This window comes from Mangifera indica, chromosome 3, assembly GCF_011075055.1.
Source record: "Mangifera indica cultivar Alphonso chromosome 3, CATAS_Mindica_2.1, whole genome shotgun sequence".
NCBI lineage: Eukaryota > Viridiplantae > Streptophyta > Magnoliopsida > Sapindales > Anacardiaceae > Mangifera > Mangifera indica.
In genome coordinates this window covers 627,450-644,391 of record NC_058139.1, presented here as the reverse complement: position 1 = coordinate 644,391, position 16,942 = coordinate 627,450, and the positions used below count along the sequence as shown (strand labels likewise).

General features: G+C 36.0%; 2 protein-coding genes across 4 annotated transcripts; both read left to right on the top strand.

Annotated features, from left to right (window-relative positions):
* The first annotated feature begins 441 nt into the window (after positions 1-441).
* Positions 442-9,698, top strand: LOC123211269 (uncharacterized protein At4g10930). Of its 3 annotated transcripts, none has more exons than XM_044629883.1 (15): positions 442-596; positions 722-792; positions 1,060-1,145; positions 1,587-1,677; positions 1,869-1,918; positions 2,328-2,397; positions 2,827-2,939; positions 3,049-3,114; positions 3,579-4,150; positions 4,282-4,368; positions 4,539-4,614; positions 5,482-6,763; positions 6,870-6,944; positions 8,011-9,075; positions 9,255-9,698. In XM_044629883.1, exons 2-15 carry the CDS (start codon positions 736-738, stop codon positions 9,483-9,485), a joined length of 3,921 nt encoding a protein of 1,306 aa, XP_044485818.1. In that variant the 5' UTR covers positions 442-596; positions 722-735; the 3' UTR covers positions 9,486-9,698. The 3 variants fall into 3 exon arrangements, with proteins under 3 accessions (XP_044485818.1, XP_044485819.1, XP_044485820.1); XM_044629884.1 differs by having other exon boundaries at positions 2,823-2,932; XM_044629885.1 differs by lacking the exons at positions 442-596; positions 722-792 and having other exon boundaries at positions 1,097-1,145; positions 2,823-2,939.
* Positions 9,699-10,507: 809 nt separating this feature from the next.
* Positions 10,508-16,741, top strand: LOC123211763 (probable inactive ATP-dependent zinc metalloprotease FTSHI 1, chloroplastic). Its single transcript, XM_044630628.1, has 15 exons — positions 10,508-11,596; positions 11,684-11,768; positions 12,180-12,614; positions 12,739-12,792; positions 12,881-12,946; positions 13,446-13,541; positions 13,624-13,752; positions 13,941-13,993; positions 14,181-14,376; positions 14,691-14,805; positions 14,874-15,148; positions 15,579-15,662; positions 15,750-15,862; positions 15,949-16,198; positions 16,338-16,741. Exons 1-15 carry the CDS (start codon positions 10,920-10,922, stop codon positions 16,536-16,538), a joined length of 2,829 nt encoding a protein of 942 aa, XP_044486563.1. The 5' UTR covers positions 10,508-10,919; the 3' UTR covers positions 16,539-16,741.
* Positions 16,742-16,942: the final 201 nt, after the last annotated feature.

The following is a 16,942-nucleotide window of genomic DNA, read 5'->3' as shown; positions in this document are numbered from 1 at the left end:
ACTGTTAATTTTAACTGTTCATGAGTGAGTGTTTGGTATTTTCATAATTACATGATGAAAATTTGAGATTATAGTATACCTTGGGTGGAAAATAGTCGTTTGGCCTTAATTTAAACTGAACTGGTGTGAATTCAATTCTAACTTAAATCAACCTTGGGGTGAAAGTAAACATTTATGGTAAATGGATTAAATCATATCCTATTCAATAATCATAAATATCAACATGATTGGCCTATTGTTACGCTAGGAAACTCTCGTGGCTATTGCATTAATTCAAAATATACACGCATCATATTGATTGGGTATATATTTAGTTTTGAGACAAAACTATCATATAAGCCCATATAGTTTCAAAAATATCCGATTTACCTTATTTTCGAATGTTTTTAATGCCCAAGTGTTTCTTATATTATAAACACACCTTCTGGCTGTTTTAAATTTAACATCGTAAATATTCCCTGGAAATTCTTCATTTAGAAATAGCAAATTCGATCCCTCGATTCTCAGAATTACGCTTTTGCCCTTTCTCTCATCAATTTCGTCACTCTCTGATCTTCAGAAAATCTTCAGAAACTGGCGGTTTCGATCAGTATAAGGTAAAGTTTTCCGCCCCATCTTCGTAAGTTTTTTTCCATCAGTATCAGGTAAACCACCCTTGATTTACATATATACACTTATATATGTCTCTTCTAGTATTGATGATATTAAGTCCTGTGTGCAGATTTTAATTTGGACATGCAAACAAGTGGCATGTTGGAAGAAGACGCATTTCAACTTGATAATATTGAGAATGTGGGTTTCGAGTGAATTTTGCTTTTGTAATTTCTATTTATTGTAGTTTGTATTATGATACTTTAGGAAATAAATTATCGTGTGCCCGTTCAATGTTTTGGTAATACTTATAAAGTATTGATTAAGCTGCAATGAGGCTTAAATTTTTTATGTAATAGGTTCTAGGTCATTGGTTATTCTGTTAAACATGGGGAATGAAGTTAAAATGCTGCTTACAAGTTCTGATATGTGTTCTATTGAGATTAAATAGGTTGCTGTACTGTGCAGGATCATTCGAGTTTTGAGGGTGGAAGATGTGGGATATGCATGGATGTTATCATTGATAGAGGGGTTCTAGATTGCTGCCAGCACTGGTATATATCACCCAACTTGTTCTTCCTTTTCCTACTGTTTTTACTTTGCTATCAAGTGCTTTATGAAATTGCGTGACTTTTATTCTTGTTCCAGGATAGGTTTCTATTGCCAATTGTCTAATTATGTGCTTGTGCATAAATATTTGTTTTGTCCAATTTATAGTTTTGAGAAACTATTTAATATTTCTTCATCTCATTTTCTTGTTTGTTCAAAGCGTAAATGTAACATAGGATATTTTCTTCCATAGCACTTGCTATGATTTGGAACTTGGATTTGTTAAAAGTATTTTTTTATGGCAATGGTGATTTTTCTAAGTTTGTTGGATGATATTATTAAAACTTTGCTTTTATGAATCATGTGTACGATAATTTCCAACTTACATTTTCTTATACTAATAACAGATTAGAGTCAATGACTTGTGCATATCTTTTGGATTTCAGGTTCTGTTTTGCATGTATTGACAACTGGTCCACAATCACAAATCTCTGCCCTCTTTGTCAGGGTGAATTTCAGCTTATTACATGTGTACCAGTGAGTGATGTAAAATGACACTTTGTTATGTTATTTTTTTATATTATCACTGTTTTTGTTATTGGGACATTGAATACTCTGTCTCCATGGCCAATTTTAAACTATTTCATTTGTAAAGTTCTTTCAGATATTAGTTGTAATTTGGTGCTAAATCATCTGTAAGGCTTATGAGTTTACATTTGATTATGAAGGTATATGATACCATTGGAAGCAACAGTGTTGATGAGGACTCCTTATCTCGGTACTTATTTTTCTATAAATTATGCGTATTTCCTACGTCTTTTCAATTTGTCTGGTTGGAGTAGGATATTAGATGTTATTGGATGAGGACCTTTATGCAATCATGCTCTTTTGTCTAACCACTTGATCTTCTCTAGGTTTTTTTTCTCTCATGCTTTTATATGCTGTATGACAGGTTTATGCACCCTTTTATATGTTAGTGTTTATGTGTGTATTATAAGAAATTATAACCAATAAACTACTGAGGCTAACATTACACATGGGATTTTGAGCCGTGATTGCTATTTTCAGTATAAATTTTGACTATTGATATTCTGTATGGAGTGATTGGAATTTAAAATTTTGATAATTTCACTTTGTTCTTATTCAGCAGTGATTTATTTATTTTTTCTTCCCTTTCTTCGATGCAGAGATAATGATTGGTTCATCGAGGGCAAGAGCAACACTCTATCTTTTCCGTCATACTATATTGATGAAAATGTAATTATCCTTCTTTTGTTATCTTTTTGGGTTTCTAGCACAAGTGCAAGGTACTGAACCTGACTCCTAGACTGCAGAAGTTCAGTCTGAGTTTATCTGGGTTATAGAGAGAAGATAGTTTGAATTGAATGTGGATTTTATAAAGAAAACTACCAAGGAAGCAGAAATTTCATATTTCTTGGCCCAAGCATGACCCTGTTCGATTACAGCAAGCTGTAACAGTGTCATTATCGCTCTTTACAGAATGTAGATAAAATTCCTTGTTTGAACTAAGAGGAAAATATCTCAGGGTTGATACTGTGGTTTCAGAAATTAAATGAAGCCATTTACTGTTTATAGTTCTGCTTAGAATATCTGGTCAACATTCACTTTGTATTTCAAGGTATGTTCAGCATCTTAGTTTTGTGTATTTTTATCATTTTTAGGCAGTTATCTGCTTGGATGGGGATGGATGCAAAATTCGAAGTGGATCAACAACTGTGGAGGGAGACTCAAATCTTGACACATCGATTGCATGTGATTCTTGTGATATATGGTGAACTGTAATCTTTTGATTAAATTCGTAGGGATCTTAATTTTAGAGTGCTTATAACATTCATGTACAATTTAGATTTTGGTATGCCCTGATTATCTAACTTTTCATGTCAACAGGTATCATGCTTTTTGTGTGGGCTTTGATCCTGAAGGCACTTCTGAAGATACATGGTTATGTCCAAGGTAGATTAGAAGCGGATGATTATTTTAATGGTCAGTGTTGGGCTGTTAGTTACTTAGTGCAGTAAAGTCTGTGTGTTATGTCTTTGCACTGAATAATTATTAGTGTATCCAGTAGCATGTGTCATTCATGTGAAAAAACCTTTTTATATGTGTAAATTCAAAGTAGGATAATGTACATTGCTCTATAACCTTTTTTAGGTTGTAGTTATGACGGAGTGCATCAAGGGGGTTCAAATCCCTCATCTTTGAGAGATTTCATGGTTGACTAGAAATCTTGATCATGTTTGGCATAACCCTGCAATTTGTTCTAAATCATCATGCTATGACTTAATACCTATAGATCCAAAAAAGTTTTCTATATTCCAAATTATGTCCTCTGCTTTAAGAGACAGGTACTGAGTAAACTAGATCAAATTCTATTTCCTGTTCTCAGTCTTAACAATTTTCATCTTGCATTTTTGTAGATGTACTGGTGACAGGCCACAGAAGTCTGCTGTCAATTTAACACAAAGCACAAAAAGCCACTGTGGTCCAGAAATTGCCAAAGGTGAATGTTTGGCAGAGGCTGCATTTTCGAGAAAGGTATCTGTATCTGTTGCTGATGCTGGTGAAACAGCTGTTGTTGTCTCAATGGTTGGAGGAAATCAATGCACTGAAGAGCCAAATGAGTACCATCTGTCAATGCTTGAGGTTGACAAGGGCCTTGGAAGTGAAACATTTATTAATGATGCTCAGGGTCCTGAGGCTGATTTGCTGTTAGATGAGAGAACTGATATTCCACCTGTGTTGGAGAAGCAGGAGCTGGAGCTATCCTTATTGCATGGTGCATCTTCAAGTCTACCTTCTAATTCCTCGGGACATACGGAGTTGAAGATAAGCTGTTCTGTTGAAGAAGTAAATGAACAGTGTTCATCTGATGGAGTTAAAAGCTCTTTGAGCAACTCTTTTAATGAACTTTACACTGGAAAGAAACTGTTTGAAAGTGAATCCAGTATAGGTCTTCATCTTGGTTTATCTGTGGGCTCCTTTTTATCTGGTAACTTTAGTTATTTTTCCAGTTGTGCATCTTTTGGTCATCTTAGTCTTAAAACTCCTTTATACTGTTGTGTGCAATGGGAAATTCAGATTTCTTTTTGGTTGACTAAATGTATTTAATATCCCTTGTAGTTAATGATGTAAACAAAGATGTAACTGAAGATCAAATTACTGGAGATATGCAGCATCAAAATCCTTTAGAAGAATCTTTGCCCAAAGGTAAGTTAAAGACTAGAGAGGCTATTAGTGTCTTTTTCACAAGTTCCTTCATCCCATTGTCAGGATATGGTAAAATGCTTACATTGTTTATATTTAGTTTTGTAAGAATTTTTTGTAAATGCATGTCGTAGTCATCATTTTATTTTGTTTGTCCTCTAAAATGCTTTCAGATGACAAGATGGAGCCTGGTGCTGGTGAAGATGCTTCCCAAATTATTGGTGCAAAGAGAAACCATTCAGAATGCAGGTCACTTACTGTTCTCAGTTTTACTAACCTTTTGGCAACTAGTGCTCATAACTTTTTCACAATTGAGATTTCATACTGATAACACCCAATGAAAACTTGATGTCTTAAATTATTGGTGCATTTCTCTTTTGCTTTCGTAAGTACCGTGTTTGGTTGCTATTGGCTCAGTTATTGAGATATTTTTGTGCTTTTCCATCAATCTAGTATAGGAGTTGGTTCAGGAACCTTACAATATAGATTGTTGGTTTAAAATTCTATATCGAACTTTATTACTGGCTGGCCATCCTCTAATTTTCTGACATTTATTGACTTCATTGTGAGTTAATTGCCCTTTATCATGCAGATTCTGTTGTATCTGCAATAGGCTTCAGGTTAAACAAAGCTAGGGTGTGCATCCTTATCTTGCCTAGATATAGTTTTGGTCTTAACTGCTTTGGGCCAGCTCATATTTTTTCAAAAATGCCATGCTAATTTTAAAATCCTATCAGCTGAATTTCGTTGCATATTTGCCAACCTTGAGAACAACAATGGGATAATATGTTTATAGATGAATTTATTTAGGTTAGAAGTTCTGAACCTAATGTTCATTGGCTGACTTGTTCTTGTCTCAGTACCTGTGTCAGCAAAAATTGTAGGTTGAAATAGTGTAGTTTTCATGATATAATCCACCACATCCCAACCGAAAGCTGAAACAAGAGGAAAAAAAAGGAAGACACATGTTCAGTGCATATGCAATGTGGTTTTGATTGTCATGGCACTTCAAGATGTGTGCTTCTGTGACTTAAATTTGTTGATGCTTATCTTCTACTGCTTGTAGATGTGAATATTTATAGTTTTCTCTGCTGCTGATTTCTTGATATGAATTAGTGACGATCCTCTCTTGACGGATGATGACCTTGCAACCAAAGCTAAGGACACTCGGGACACTCAGGCTTCGGCAAAGAAAATTAGAGCTGAAGGGAAGGCTCAAACAATTTCAGTTAGGGAAGAAGAGGATGCATCTATTTCCAATAATTTCCAAAAACCTCCTGCTTTGATAGCAGGGACCAAAGATTGTAAGTCAAAACTTAGTCCACAGAAGGAAGATGTGATTTCTATAATGAGTATAGTTAAGGGGACAAAACGATCTTCCACAGGGCTTGTGCACCAAAATTCACCCAATAATTTCTTAAAAGAAAGAGAAAATGCATCTGGTTTGAGAGTTAAAAAAATCATGAAGAGAGCTGCTGAAGATAAGGATTCATCAACGATTGTGCAAGAACTAAGAAAAGAAATAAGAGAAGTTGTTCGTAACAGATCCTCAGAAGATTTTGGTGAACACCTTTTCGACGCTAAACTTCTTTCTGCCTTCAGGACTGCTATAGCAGGACCAAAAACTGAACCTGCCAAGAAGATATCGCCTTTTGCCGTGAAGGTTAAGAAGTCCTTGCTTGAGAAGGGTAAAGTTCGTGAAAATCTTACAAAGAAAATTTATGGGAATTCCAATGGAAGAAGAAGACGTGCATGGGACCGAGACTGTGAAGTTGAATTTTGGAAGTATCGCTGCATGAGAGCTACAAAACCTGAGAAGATTGAAACTTTGAAGTCAGTTCTTAACCTCCTCAGAAAGAATTCAGAAAGCTCAGATATTGAGCCTGTGACGGAATGCCAATCTAAAAATCCCATACTTTCCAGATTGTATTTAGCAGATACATCTGTTTTTCCACGCAAGGATGATATCAAGCCTCTTTCAGCTCGCAAAGTCACTGTTCATACTGACCAAAATAAAGATCAAACTACTTCAATTGAGAAAAAGTCAGAGCTTTCTATTGATAGATGTGCTTCAAAAGTAACTGACATAAGGGTTTCATCAAAAGTTGGCATTCCCTCACTTATAGAGAAAGGGACCAAAAATAGTTCATCCTCTAAAAGTGATGTTGCTTCTAGTAAAGCTTATCCGAACGGACGCCCAAAAGTGTCCTCTGTCTCTCCATTAGGTGATGCAACCTCCAATTCCAAGAATGGCATGACTGCTAAATCTGATAATGTGAAGATGGATAAAAGAAAATGGGCTATGGAGATTCTTGCTAGGAAAACTGCTGTTTCGGGCAAAAGTGGAACACATGAAACACAAGACAATGCCGTGCTTAAAGGAAATTATCCTCTACTAGTATGCTATCTTTTACCCCTTCGAAACTGCATTTTTACGTGTCTTGAGATTGTATTTCACTTTCTGTAACTTCTAATAATTCCTCTTTTTGGGGTGCTGTGAGCAGGCTCAACTTCCAGTTGACATGAGACCAGCACTGGCACCTAGTCCCCATAATAAAATCCCTATATCGGTTAGGCAGGTATTAAGCTTCTTGTTCCATTTTACTTCAACACTGTTAGGATGAGTTTGGGGTTGCTGTAGCTTGTCCCATAAGTACGTATTTTTTAATCCATAGTCTAAATGGTGTTTGGAAATCTAACTTGAAAAATGATTATATGACAAGCTGATTATGACAAATTCTATTTTATAGGAAGACTCCAAAAGTTTCAGAATTCAAAAGCTGCTTTTAAAAGGGTTAATTACAAAAGCACCCTAGTATTAACTTAAATCAACAAAACTATTCAAATAAAATATTAAAACTGGCCAGTGGTAGCCTCCTGCCACTGTTGGAAAATTGCTAGGGTCAAGTGAGTCAACACAGCTGGCACGGTTGCACTCTTCAGCAAGTGATCTATGCAACCGTGCTGGTGGCATCTTTAAAAATGGCAATGTCTGGCTGCAATGGTCTGACAAAGTTTGGCTGGAACTTTTTGGTCCCTTGCAGAGTAACATTGAAGTATTTGACAATACCATGGACACAGTTGCACTCACTGGCCAATGATCTATGCAAGCATGCCAATGTGTCATTTTATTTTGCGCCGGCAAATTTTCCTACAGCGGTAGCCGGCCACCACAACAATGTTTTCATGTTTTGAAAATTTTGAAATTTTGTATGAAAATAAATAATTTAATATAATTAATAATAAAAGTAATTATTTTAGAAAAACTATTTTGGTCTTTTTGCATGGTTTATATCTCATTCCTCTTATAAAAAGAAATTTGAAAATTTCACAAAGCAAACACCTCATAAATTAATTACCGAAAAAAAAAAAACACAAAATTTTTTTTAGGTTGATTATTTGAAAAGCTGACATATAAGTGATTATGGAACAAGCTACAACAATCTCAAACTAACTGTGGTTGTCTCTTATGTGTTTCATAGCATATCCAATGGATGATTCCATGTGTAAAACGTTTGTCTTTCCATGGGAAAGGAAAAAGTGTAAAAGGTGCTATAATCATTTAAAATGACCTTATTATTGCATACCAAGTCTGTGGTTGTTTTTCTGGTTTTTTAGTAGTAATTTTAGCTATATATTGTGCAGACACAACTTTTCCGTCTAACAGAGCTCTTTTTGAGGAAAGCAAATCTACCAGTCATTCACAGAACTGCAGAAACAGAATTGGCTGTTGCAGATGCTGTTAATATTGAAAGGGAGGTTGCTGATAGGTCAAACAGCAAGCTAGTATATTTGAATCTATGTTCCCAGGAGATATTGCATCGTTCAGATAACAAGAGGGCTGCTAGAGCCACAGAATCAAGTTCTTCTCCATGTTCAGTTCCTGTTGACGAGTTGGAACAAACTACTGACAAACTTTCGGCTAACCCTATGATTGAAGAAGCGTTGAGAAATGCTGGTCTTATATCTGATTCCCCTCCAAATAGTCCACATCAAGCAACAGAGGTCCAGAATGAAGTGAATATATCCTCAGTGGAGACTAAAGAGGAAGGATCTGATAGTATATTTGAGATGGATTCACATCCAGAAGTGGATATATACGGTGATTTTGATTATGATTTAGAAGATGAAGACTACATTGGAGCTAGTACTGTGAAAGTTTCTAAGTTACAACAGGAAGAGGTTGCACCAAAAATGAAAGTGGTTTTCTCCACTCTCAACTCTGAAAATTCAAATAATTACATAGATCTGAAAGATAGGGTTTCGGGGAAGAATGACGTAGATAAGGATTCCTGTCCTACTGATGCAGGCGCTGAAAACTCAACTGCTGAGTGTCTGACTGGCAAGTCTTGTGTTCCTCCTGAGTCCTTACCTTGTGAAGAAGGTGAAGATCTTTCACTAGCAGAATGTGAAGAGTTATATGGCCCAGATAAAGAATCATTTGTTAGCAATTTTCCTGAAGAATCACAGAAGATGCATGGATTACTTGATGGAGAAGCTTCAGCTAAGAACAAATGTGCTGGAGAAACATCCAATGTTGTAACTAAAATCTGTGCTGAGAACATAACTTGCAGCACCAGCGGTTACAATTCTTCTGGTATAGAAAAATCGTCGACCTGTTTTCAAACAGGTGATAGAATTGCCAAGAAGGAAGCTACATCTAACGCTTGTGATGACAACCAGTGCTGCAATGTCAATGTGCATCAGAAGGTACTCAGAGCTCCATTTGTCATTGTCACTTGTGCTTATCAAATTTTGTTGGATATTGTTCTATGATATAATACAAATAAAATTACTTGAAACTAAGGTGACCTCTGCCCACTTATGCTTCTTATTTGATTTTCTTTTTACACGTTTCCTCTTACCTAATCAGTCATTCCAATTCACAGGTGGAAGCTTACATCAAAGAGCACATCAGGCCACTCTGCAAGAGTGGTGTGATCACAGTTGAACAATATAGATGGGCAGTGGCAAAAACTACTGATAAAGTTATGAAGTACCACTCAGATGCCAAGAATGCGAATTTCCTTATCAAGGAAGGTGAAAAGGTGAAGAAACTTGCAGAGCAATATGTCGAGGCGGCTGCCCAACAGAAGGGGAAAATCAATCCCCTATCGTGACACTTCTTCAAATTTATTTTTTAAAAGAAATAACAAAAAAGCTGCTAGAAGGTAGGAGCAACCCCTTGTTTTTTTTTTTTTTTACCTATGAGAATCTGTCAGTAGTTATGGAAACACACTGTCATTACAGACCAAGTGTAAACAAAAATTTAGAGTAATTTATGGCTCCAAAGGGTGACAACTGGTTTATATCGGATGTACCATATTAAAACACTTTGTGTGATTAAATCTTTACATCTACGTTTTGAATGTAAGTAAACTTAAAAGCCTTAAAAGAGACGAGCTTCATGCAAAATTTACATAAATTGGGATGAGCTGATGTAAAAGAGGCTGATTCTGGGTAAAGGTGAATACAAACTGGCCTAGCTCAGCTTGAAATTTGTTCATTTGTCTATCAAATGATTCTGTTCATTTTATTGGTGATATAAAAGATGTTATTCAATTTGTCAGCAATCTTCTGATGATACTTTGCATTAGCCCAAACGAGTTTGAAGCCAAGTTGGCAGCTCAGTTTGAATCTACCCATAATTATGTGCATTTTGAGCGAACGCATATACATGGGTTTGTCACGTTTGTGTTTATGGTTACAAAATACCATAATGAGCTGCAACAAAAACTTGAATTGACAATGGGAAGTGTAAACTATCCTACGCCGCTAATCTCATGAGCCTTTCTCTTTCTCAATTAAGGACAAATATAGAACTGAAAATAATATGAAAAATAATTTGTAATTACCTCTTACTTCTGTTAAAATAAAATTATTATTTTTTTACCTCAATAACTTTAGGAGCTTAATCAATAGGGCGTTCTAAGTAGGACTGAAATGATATAATCTAAACTCAAATAAAGTCTATTTTGAAAATAGTTTAAATCTAAAAAAGTGTTAGCTTAAAATAGTTCAAGATTATCGAATTAAAATTTAAATTCAGCTTTAAAGTCAAATTAATTTTGAATTCGATTTTAATCCCTTTGAACTCAACTGATTGAATTTTAAATTTAATTTATTATTTATGAAAACAAAAACAATCCTAAATCCTAAATCAGTCAAGTTGTTCGATTTGAACGCGAATAAACTTTTATAAGTTGTTTTTTTTTTTTTCCCGATGAGTATTTTTAAGTATCTTTTTGTCATCCCCTATGTTTCTGTAAATTAAAAGAGGAAACCCAGACCAGGAACTCATTGCAAGTTCACAACCCGAACCGCCAAAACGTCGGTTTTGGATAAGCTGAGAAAAGAGGGACACCTCTCGTCTCCAAGCTCCGTTCTTTTCTTGCTCGGTCTGCTTTCATTTCAATAAAAACCCTATTTTCGTAAACTAAAAGCCCTAATTTTTCAAATTTCTCATAGACAATGACGGCAAATTCACACATTTCTTATACAGCTCATCTTGAACCCTAGCTTTGTCAACTTTAGTCTGCCATTTACCTCAAAAAATGACCACCATTGACACACTCATTTCATTTAGGGTTAATGTTCATAAACCCTACAGCTACACAAAATCGATCCCCCGAAATTGTATACCCTTGAAATTCACGCGAAAATCTCAGTCAAGAATCCATTTTCTTAATAGATCATTTACAGTTCTGTGTGAATTGTCTCAATCTGGTGACACTAGCAAACCTTCCGGAGAAGATTTTGTGTCTAGGCTTTTGAAGGAAAATCCTAGCCAGTTAGAACCCAAGTATCTAATTGGCCAAAGGTTGTATACTTTAAAAGAGAAAGAGAATTTGAGTAAAACAAAGGACCAAGGTGTTCTCCGAAGTTTAGCAGAAAAGCTAAATTTGAGTGGAAAACCAAAGAAAGAGAGTGGACATAAAAATGAGACTGAAAATGTTTACTTGAAGGATCTTTTGAGGGAATATAGAGGGAAGCTATATGTGCCTGAGCAAGTTTTCGGGTCTGAGCTGTCAGAGGAGGAAGAATTTCATAGAAATGTGGAGAATCTACCAAAGATGAGTATTGAGGATTTTAGGAAGTACATGAAGTGTGATCAGGTCAGATTGCTAACTTCCAAGGAGGTTGGTGGAGTGGCGTATGCAAATGGATATAGGGATTTTGTTGTTGATTTGAAAGAGATTCCGGGTGATAAGAGCTTGCAAAGAACCAAATGGTAAAGTTGATTGAATGATAATTAGATTTTGCGTTTTGGTTTTGTGGTGTTTTGATGTGGTTTTAGTGTTTTTTTGTGTGTTTATAGGGCAATGAGGCTGGATGAGAATGAAGTCCAAGCGCTTCTGGAGGAGTACAAGGGTCCACAATATGAAATAGAGAGGCGCATGACGGTTGTCATTCTTTAAATCCAATTGATTTTATTGCCTAAGTCCTACTCTGTTGCTGCTCATGAATAACTAGTAAAGCTGGAAGTTTGATAGCAATAGTTTTGTATTATATTTTTAATTATAACTAGGGTCAAAGAAGTTCTATGCTTGGTTTTAACTGAATTATTAACATAGACTTAAGGAACTGTGGTTGGAGGTCACAATTTTAAATTGTCAATCTTATTAATCTTTTTGAATGATTTTTTTATCATTTAATTTTAATAAATTCTGTTACATTTAGTAAAGGCTAGATATTCTGTGAATGATCTGTTTGCTCACATTAGCATAGATATTAAGACATGTTGTTGAAAGAGTTGGCAGATTCTTTTCTTCTGATTAGATATGTCTTCTTCTATGTCTGTATTTGTGCTGCAGTCTTGGGTGGGAAAACTGCCAGATTACCCTCATCCAGTTGCATCTTCCATATCTAGCAGAATGATGGTGGAGCTTGGAATGGTGACAGCTGTCATGGCTGCTGCTGCAGCAATTGTTGGAGGATTCCTTGCTTCAGCAGTCTTTGCTGTAACCAGTTTCATCTTTGTGGCAACTGTATATGTTGTATGGCCCATAGTGAAACCATTTGTTAACCTTATTCTTGGTGTGATCTCTGGTATCTTTGAGCGAGTACAGGAAAATCTTGTTGATCTTTCTAGTGAAGGAGGAATTTTCACTAGGTTATCTGATTTGTACTCTTATGGTGGTATTTCTGCCAGCCTTGAGGTTCTTAAACCAATCATACTTGTTCTTGTGATCATGGTTCTCCTAGTCCGTTTTACACTTTCAAGAAGACCAAAGAATTTCAGGAAATGGGTAAATATTATTCAGTTTTGCAATGAAATCTGCATCAGTTGTATGCCATGCATCGAGAACAACTGGTTCTATGCTGTTTTTTGTTTGGCGAGGGAATGCATTATATTATGTCTACATTTTGCAGGATCTGTGGCAAGGGATTGATTTTTCACGGTCTAAAGCAGAAGCTCGTGTTGATGTTAGTATCTAATGATGAGTCATTCCCCCATATTTATAATGAGGTCTGAAGTGCAATTTGTTTACATTCTGCAATAATGTTCACTCAGGGCTCAACGGGAGTTAAGTTTAGCGACGTAGCGGGGATTGATGAAGCAGTTGAGGAACTACAGGAGGTATTGTTACCCTATCTTTGTCTCTTCTAATGGTGATGCTTTCACTTTCTTTTCATCAATAGGAAATGGTTTTATTTGAGGCCTTGAATAGAAGGTGGTGAACTAGTAGTCAACTGTTAGTCTACTTCACAAAAAGTAATATGATTTTGCAAGTATTGAGCCTTTTCTGGTTACATTTTTAGTTCCATCTTTTCAGAAAGCTTGAAAGTGTGAGAATGTTAACAGTTAAGCATTTATTTTGTCATATTTTTGTTGTTTGAGCCTGTACAAAAGTATAATTATCTTTTTGTCAATTCTGTAGCACATCTTGTTCCTTTACTGATGTTAATTTCATAATTTATAGTTTCGTTTCAGTAATTACGCAGAAGTCATTTTAGTTAATTTCAAGTCGATATTCAATTTATGGACATTTTTTTCCTGTCATTTTGCACTATAACCCTTACTCTACGAATTGTAATTATTTGAAGTAAATTGACTAATTTCATTTTCTGCTGATTAGTTGGTGAGGTACTTGAAAAATCCTGAACTTTTTGATAAAATGGGGATAAAGCCCCCACATGGGGTTCTATTGGAGGGTCCTCCTGGTTGCGGCAAGGTTTGTTTTATGCGTTATCCAATTTTTCAAACCATGTGGATCGGCTTTGATGAACACAAAGTGAATACTAATGCTTTTCCAGACCTTAGTTGCCAAAGCGATTGCTGGTGAAGCTGGGGTTCCATTTTACCAAATGGCTGGATCTGAGTTTGTTGAAGTCTTAGTTGGTGTTGGTTCTGCTCGTATCAGGGACCTATTTAAGAGAGCCAAGGTGATTAAAGTGCTCATTGTCGATTTGATTGCTACTGTGGCTTGTGGTTAATTGCAATTGTAACTTTGGAAGTGTTTGGACTTTGAAGGACACCCAACCAAGTTGGCTATGTTGATATAACTGTATAAGCTTCCAAGTTCTGATGATATAAGTTATTCATTTATTTTATTATATGCTGCTCTGTGCAGGTAAACAAACCGTCTGTTATATTCATTGATGAAATTGATGCATTGGCTACTAGGTATGGGGTTCTTGTTGTCACTTGTACTGAATTCTGGTAGATCTTAGAATTTCATAATGCACCACCACATTTGATTCTAATGTCTTAAAAAGTAGCTGCTATATTTTTTTTATCACTGTTTATGAACTGTTTTGCTGTGCATTAGTTTGTATGTGAATACTTTGAATGATTGCTTTTGCATGATCAGGCGTCAAGGGATTTTCAAGGAATCTACAGACCAGTTGTATAATGCAGCCACCCAAGAGAGGGAAACCACATTGAATCAACTTTTGATAGAGCTTGATGGGTTTGATACTGGTAAAGGTGTTATTTTCTTAGCTGCAACGAATCGTAGGGATTTGCTAGATCCTGCCCTTCTTCGTCCAGGTCGTTTTGATAGGAAGGTTTGTCCCTATAACTGATCTGCGGAGATAACTAGCTGAGCAACATAGTGGTTTTAGCAGATAAAGAAAAAAGTTGTTTTATTCCTAGTCTGCTTGGCCTCTTGACCTTGGTCAGATCTGTCATGTTTAATGATGAGATATTTGTCATGTTCAATGATAATTTGTCAAGAAACAAACTGACTAATTGACAATATGTGCATATTTAATATCTTTTTACTTGGGCCTGTTTTATTCATTGTTTTCACTAACATACTACTATAACTTCATCTAATGGTATTCAGCTGTTAATTGTTGCAATGACTTTTGTGCTGTAGATAAGAATCCGTCCTCCAAATGCAAAGGGGAGAACCGAAATTCTGAAAATTCATGCAAGCAAAGTGAAAATGTCGGATTCTGTCAATTTATCTTCATATGCCAAAAACTTACCTGGTATGCTTGTAACTTTTGGGTTTTACCGAATTTATCATTGCAATTTCTGAATCATGTTTCTTGTTCAGGATGGACAGGAGCAAGGTTGGCTCAGCTGGTCCAGGAGGCTGCTCTTGTTGCAGTAAGGAAAGGACATGAATCCATTCTTCAGTCAGACATGGATGATGCAGTTGACCGACTTACAGTAGGACCCAAACGATTTGGTCTAGACTTAGGCCATCAAGGACAATGTCGTAGAGCTACTACAGAAATGGGACTTGCCATGACTTCTCATCTGCTAAGGCGATATGAAAATGCGGAAGTTGAATGTTGTGATCGCATTTCTATTGTCCCCCGTGGTCAGGTCCTCGTCCAGTTTCCTTATATATTTAATCATCTTTTTCCTTTAAGGTCTTTGGGACGCTTTTGTTGTCATAAGTAGCCACTTGACATAAGGGCACAACATTAGTATTGAAACTCAAACAACTATTTTATGTTGAGGACGGTGCCTCGTCCTGCCAAAACTTTGGCCAAAAAAACATCATGCTTGCAGAGTAGGAAAGGATAGCTATCACCAGACATGGATTTATCAGGTGGAATTACATTAGTTAAATCTGTACCATTGGTCATGCAATGTAATAAAATGTAGCTTTGACAAACCATTAAAAAGTACTTTAAGGTCTCTAGAGAAGTTATCTTGTTGTGTGGCTATGTTGCCCTACTATTAGATTTTGCTTTGTTAAGTGTTTTGGCACTTGTTATCTGTGGTAATGCATATCATGTGTTGTGTACAGACACTATCACAGTTAGTATTTCATCGGCTTGATGATGAATCATACATGTTTGAGCGTCAACCACAATTGCTACATCGTCTGCAGGTGTGAACTTCTGGCTGACTAGTGTGGCTCTGCTAGTTCTTTTGCTTCTTATGAGTTAGTGTTTCATTTAAGTTCATTTCTGTAAAGGTTTTACTTGGAGGAAGGGCTGCAGAAGAGGTTGTTTATGGACAGGACACATCAAGGGCATCAGTTAACTACCTTGCAGATGCATCTTGGCTTGCACGCAAAATTTTAACCATGTAAGTGCCTTTTCAACTGCAAACTGTTGAGATTGTTGTTTTTAAGAGGAACTTTAATATCTGATCTTTTATTTCTCTTTCTACAGATGGAATTTAGAGAATCCAATGGTCATACATGGAGAACCACCACCGTGGAGAAAGAATGTTAAATTCGTGGGCCCACGGCTGGACTTTGAAGGATCACTTTATGATGACTATGATCTTATTGAACCTCCAATCAACTTTGATATGGATGATGATGTTGCACGAAGAACTGAAGAGTTACTGCATGAAATGTATGGAAGGACCGTTTCTATGCTTCAGAGACACCATGCAGCATTGCTTAAAGCTGTGAAGGTATTCTTAGCCCAAAACTAAAACAAGATTAAAAATGAAAGTGTTTGACATTTTATACTTTTGATGATAGAAGTACAGAAAATATTAGTATTCTGAGTAATTTAATCTAGTTATGGGATTGATTGGAATTGCATTGCAGGTTCTCCTTGATCAAAAAGAAATTAGTGGAGAAGAAATTGACTTTATATTGAATAATTACCCTCCTCAAACACCATTAAGTCTTCTTTTGGAGGAGGAAAATCCAGGAACCCTTCCTTTCTTCAAAAAAGAACAAGGGACTGCTCGGTTGGAATATGCTCTGCCAAATCATTCCAAAGGCCAACACCTGCCAATGAGTTAGATTCTGTTTCATTGATGGATCCCAACAACCTTGACATGTTAATGTCATAGATTTTGTAATTCTTTTGATATCTGTTTGTTGCTGTTTCTAAAAAATAAAAAACTATTTTGATTTTGTATCTGTCTTCTTTGAATCAAACCAAGCTATCCTGTCTCTAGTGCTCTTGTTGCGTGAAATGGAGTATGATAGAGATTCATGATTCATTGTTGTTCAATGTAGGGTTGCAATCCAGTTGAACCAAACTGAGTATTGCTTGGTTCGAGTTGGAGCTCACCAAATTGAAAAGTTTTTGTTTGAGCTTGAAATAAGAATGGCAAAAATTATACTTAAATTTTATCAGTTATATATTTATCAGGGGTGTAAATGTGAGTTTTCAAGTTTATATGGGTTTATTGATAGTTGAC

Bases quoted from the DNA above. Each gene is read 5' to 3' on its own strand.
- LOC123211269 (XM_044629883.1), top strand. From the start codon at position 736: ATGCAAACAAGTGGCATGTTGGAAGAAGACGCATTTCAACTTGATAAT. The intron at 1,678-1,868 runs GTGAGTGATGTA...TTGATTATGAAG, and splicing joins AGCTTATTACATGTGTACCA to GTATATGATACCATTGGAAG. The intron at 6,764-6,869 runs GTATGCTATCTT...TGCTGTGAGCAG, and splicing joins AAGGAAATTATCCTCTACTA to GCTCAACTTCCAGTTGACAT.
- LOC123211763 (XM_044630628.1), top strand. From the start codon at position 10,920: ATGACCACCATTGACACACTCATTTCATTTAGGGTTAATGTTCATAAA. The intron at 14,806-14,873 runs GTATGCTTGTAA...TTTCTTGTTCAG, and splicing joins ATATGCCAAAAACTTACCTG to GATGGACAGGAGCAAGGTTG. The intron at 15,863-15,948 runs GTAAGTGCCTTT...CTCTTTCTACAG, and splicing joins GCACGCAAAATTTTAACCAT to ATGGAATTTAGAGAATCCAA.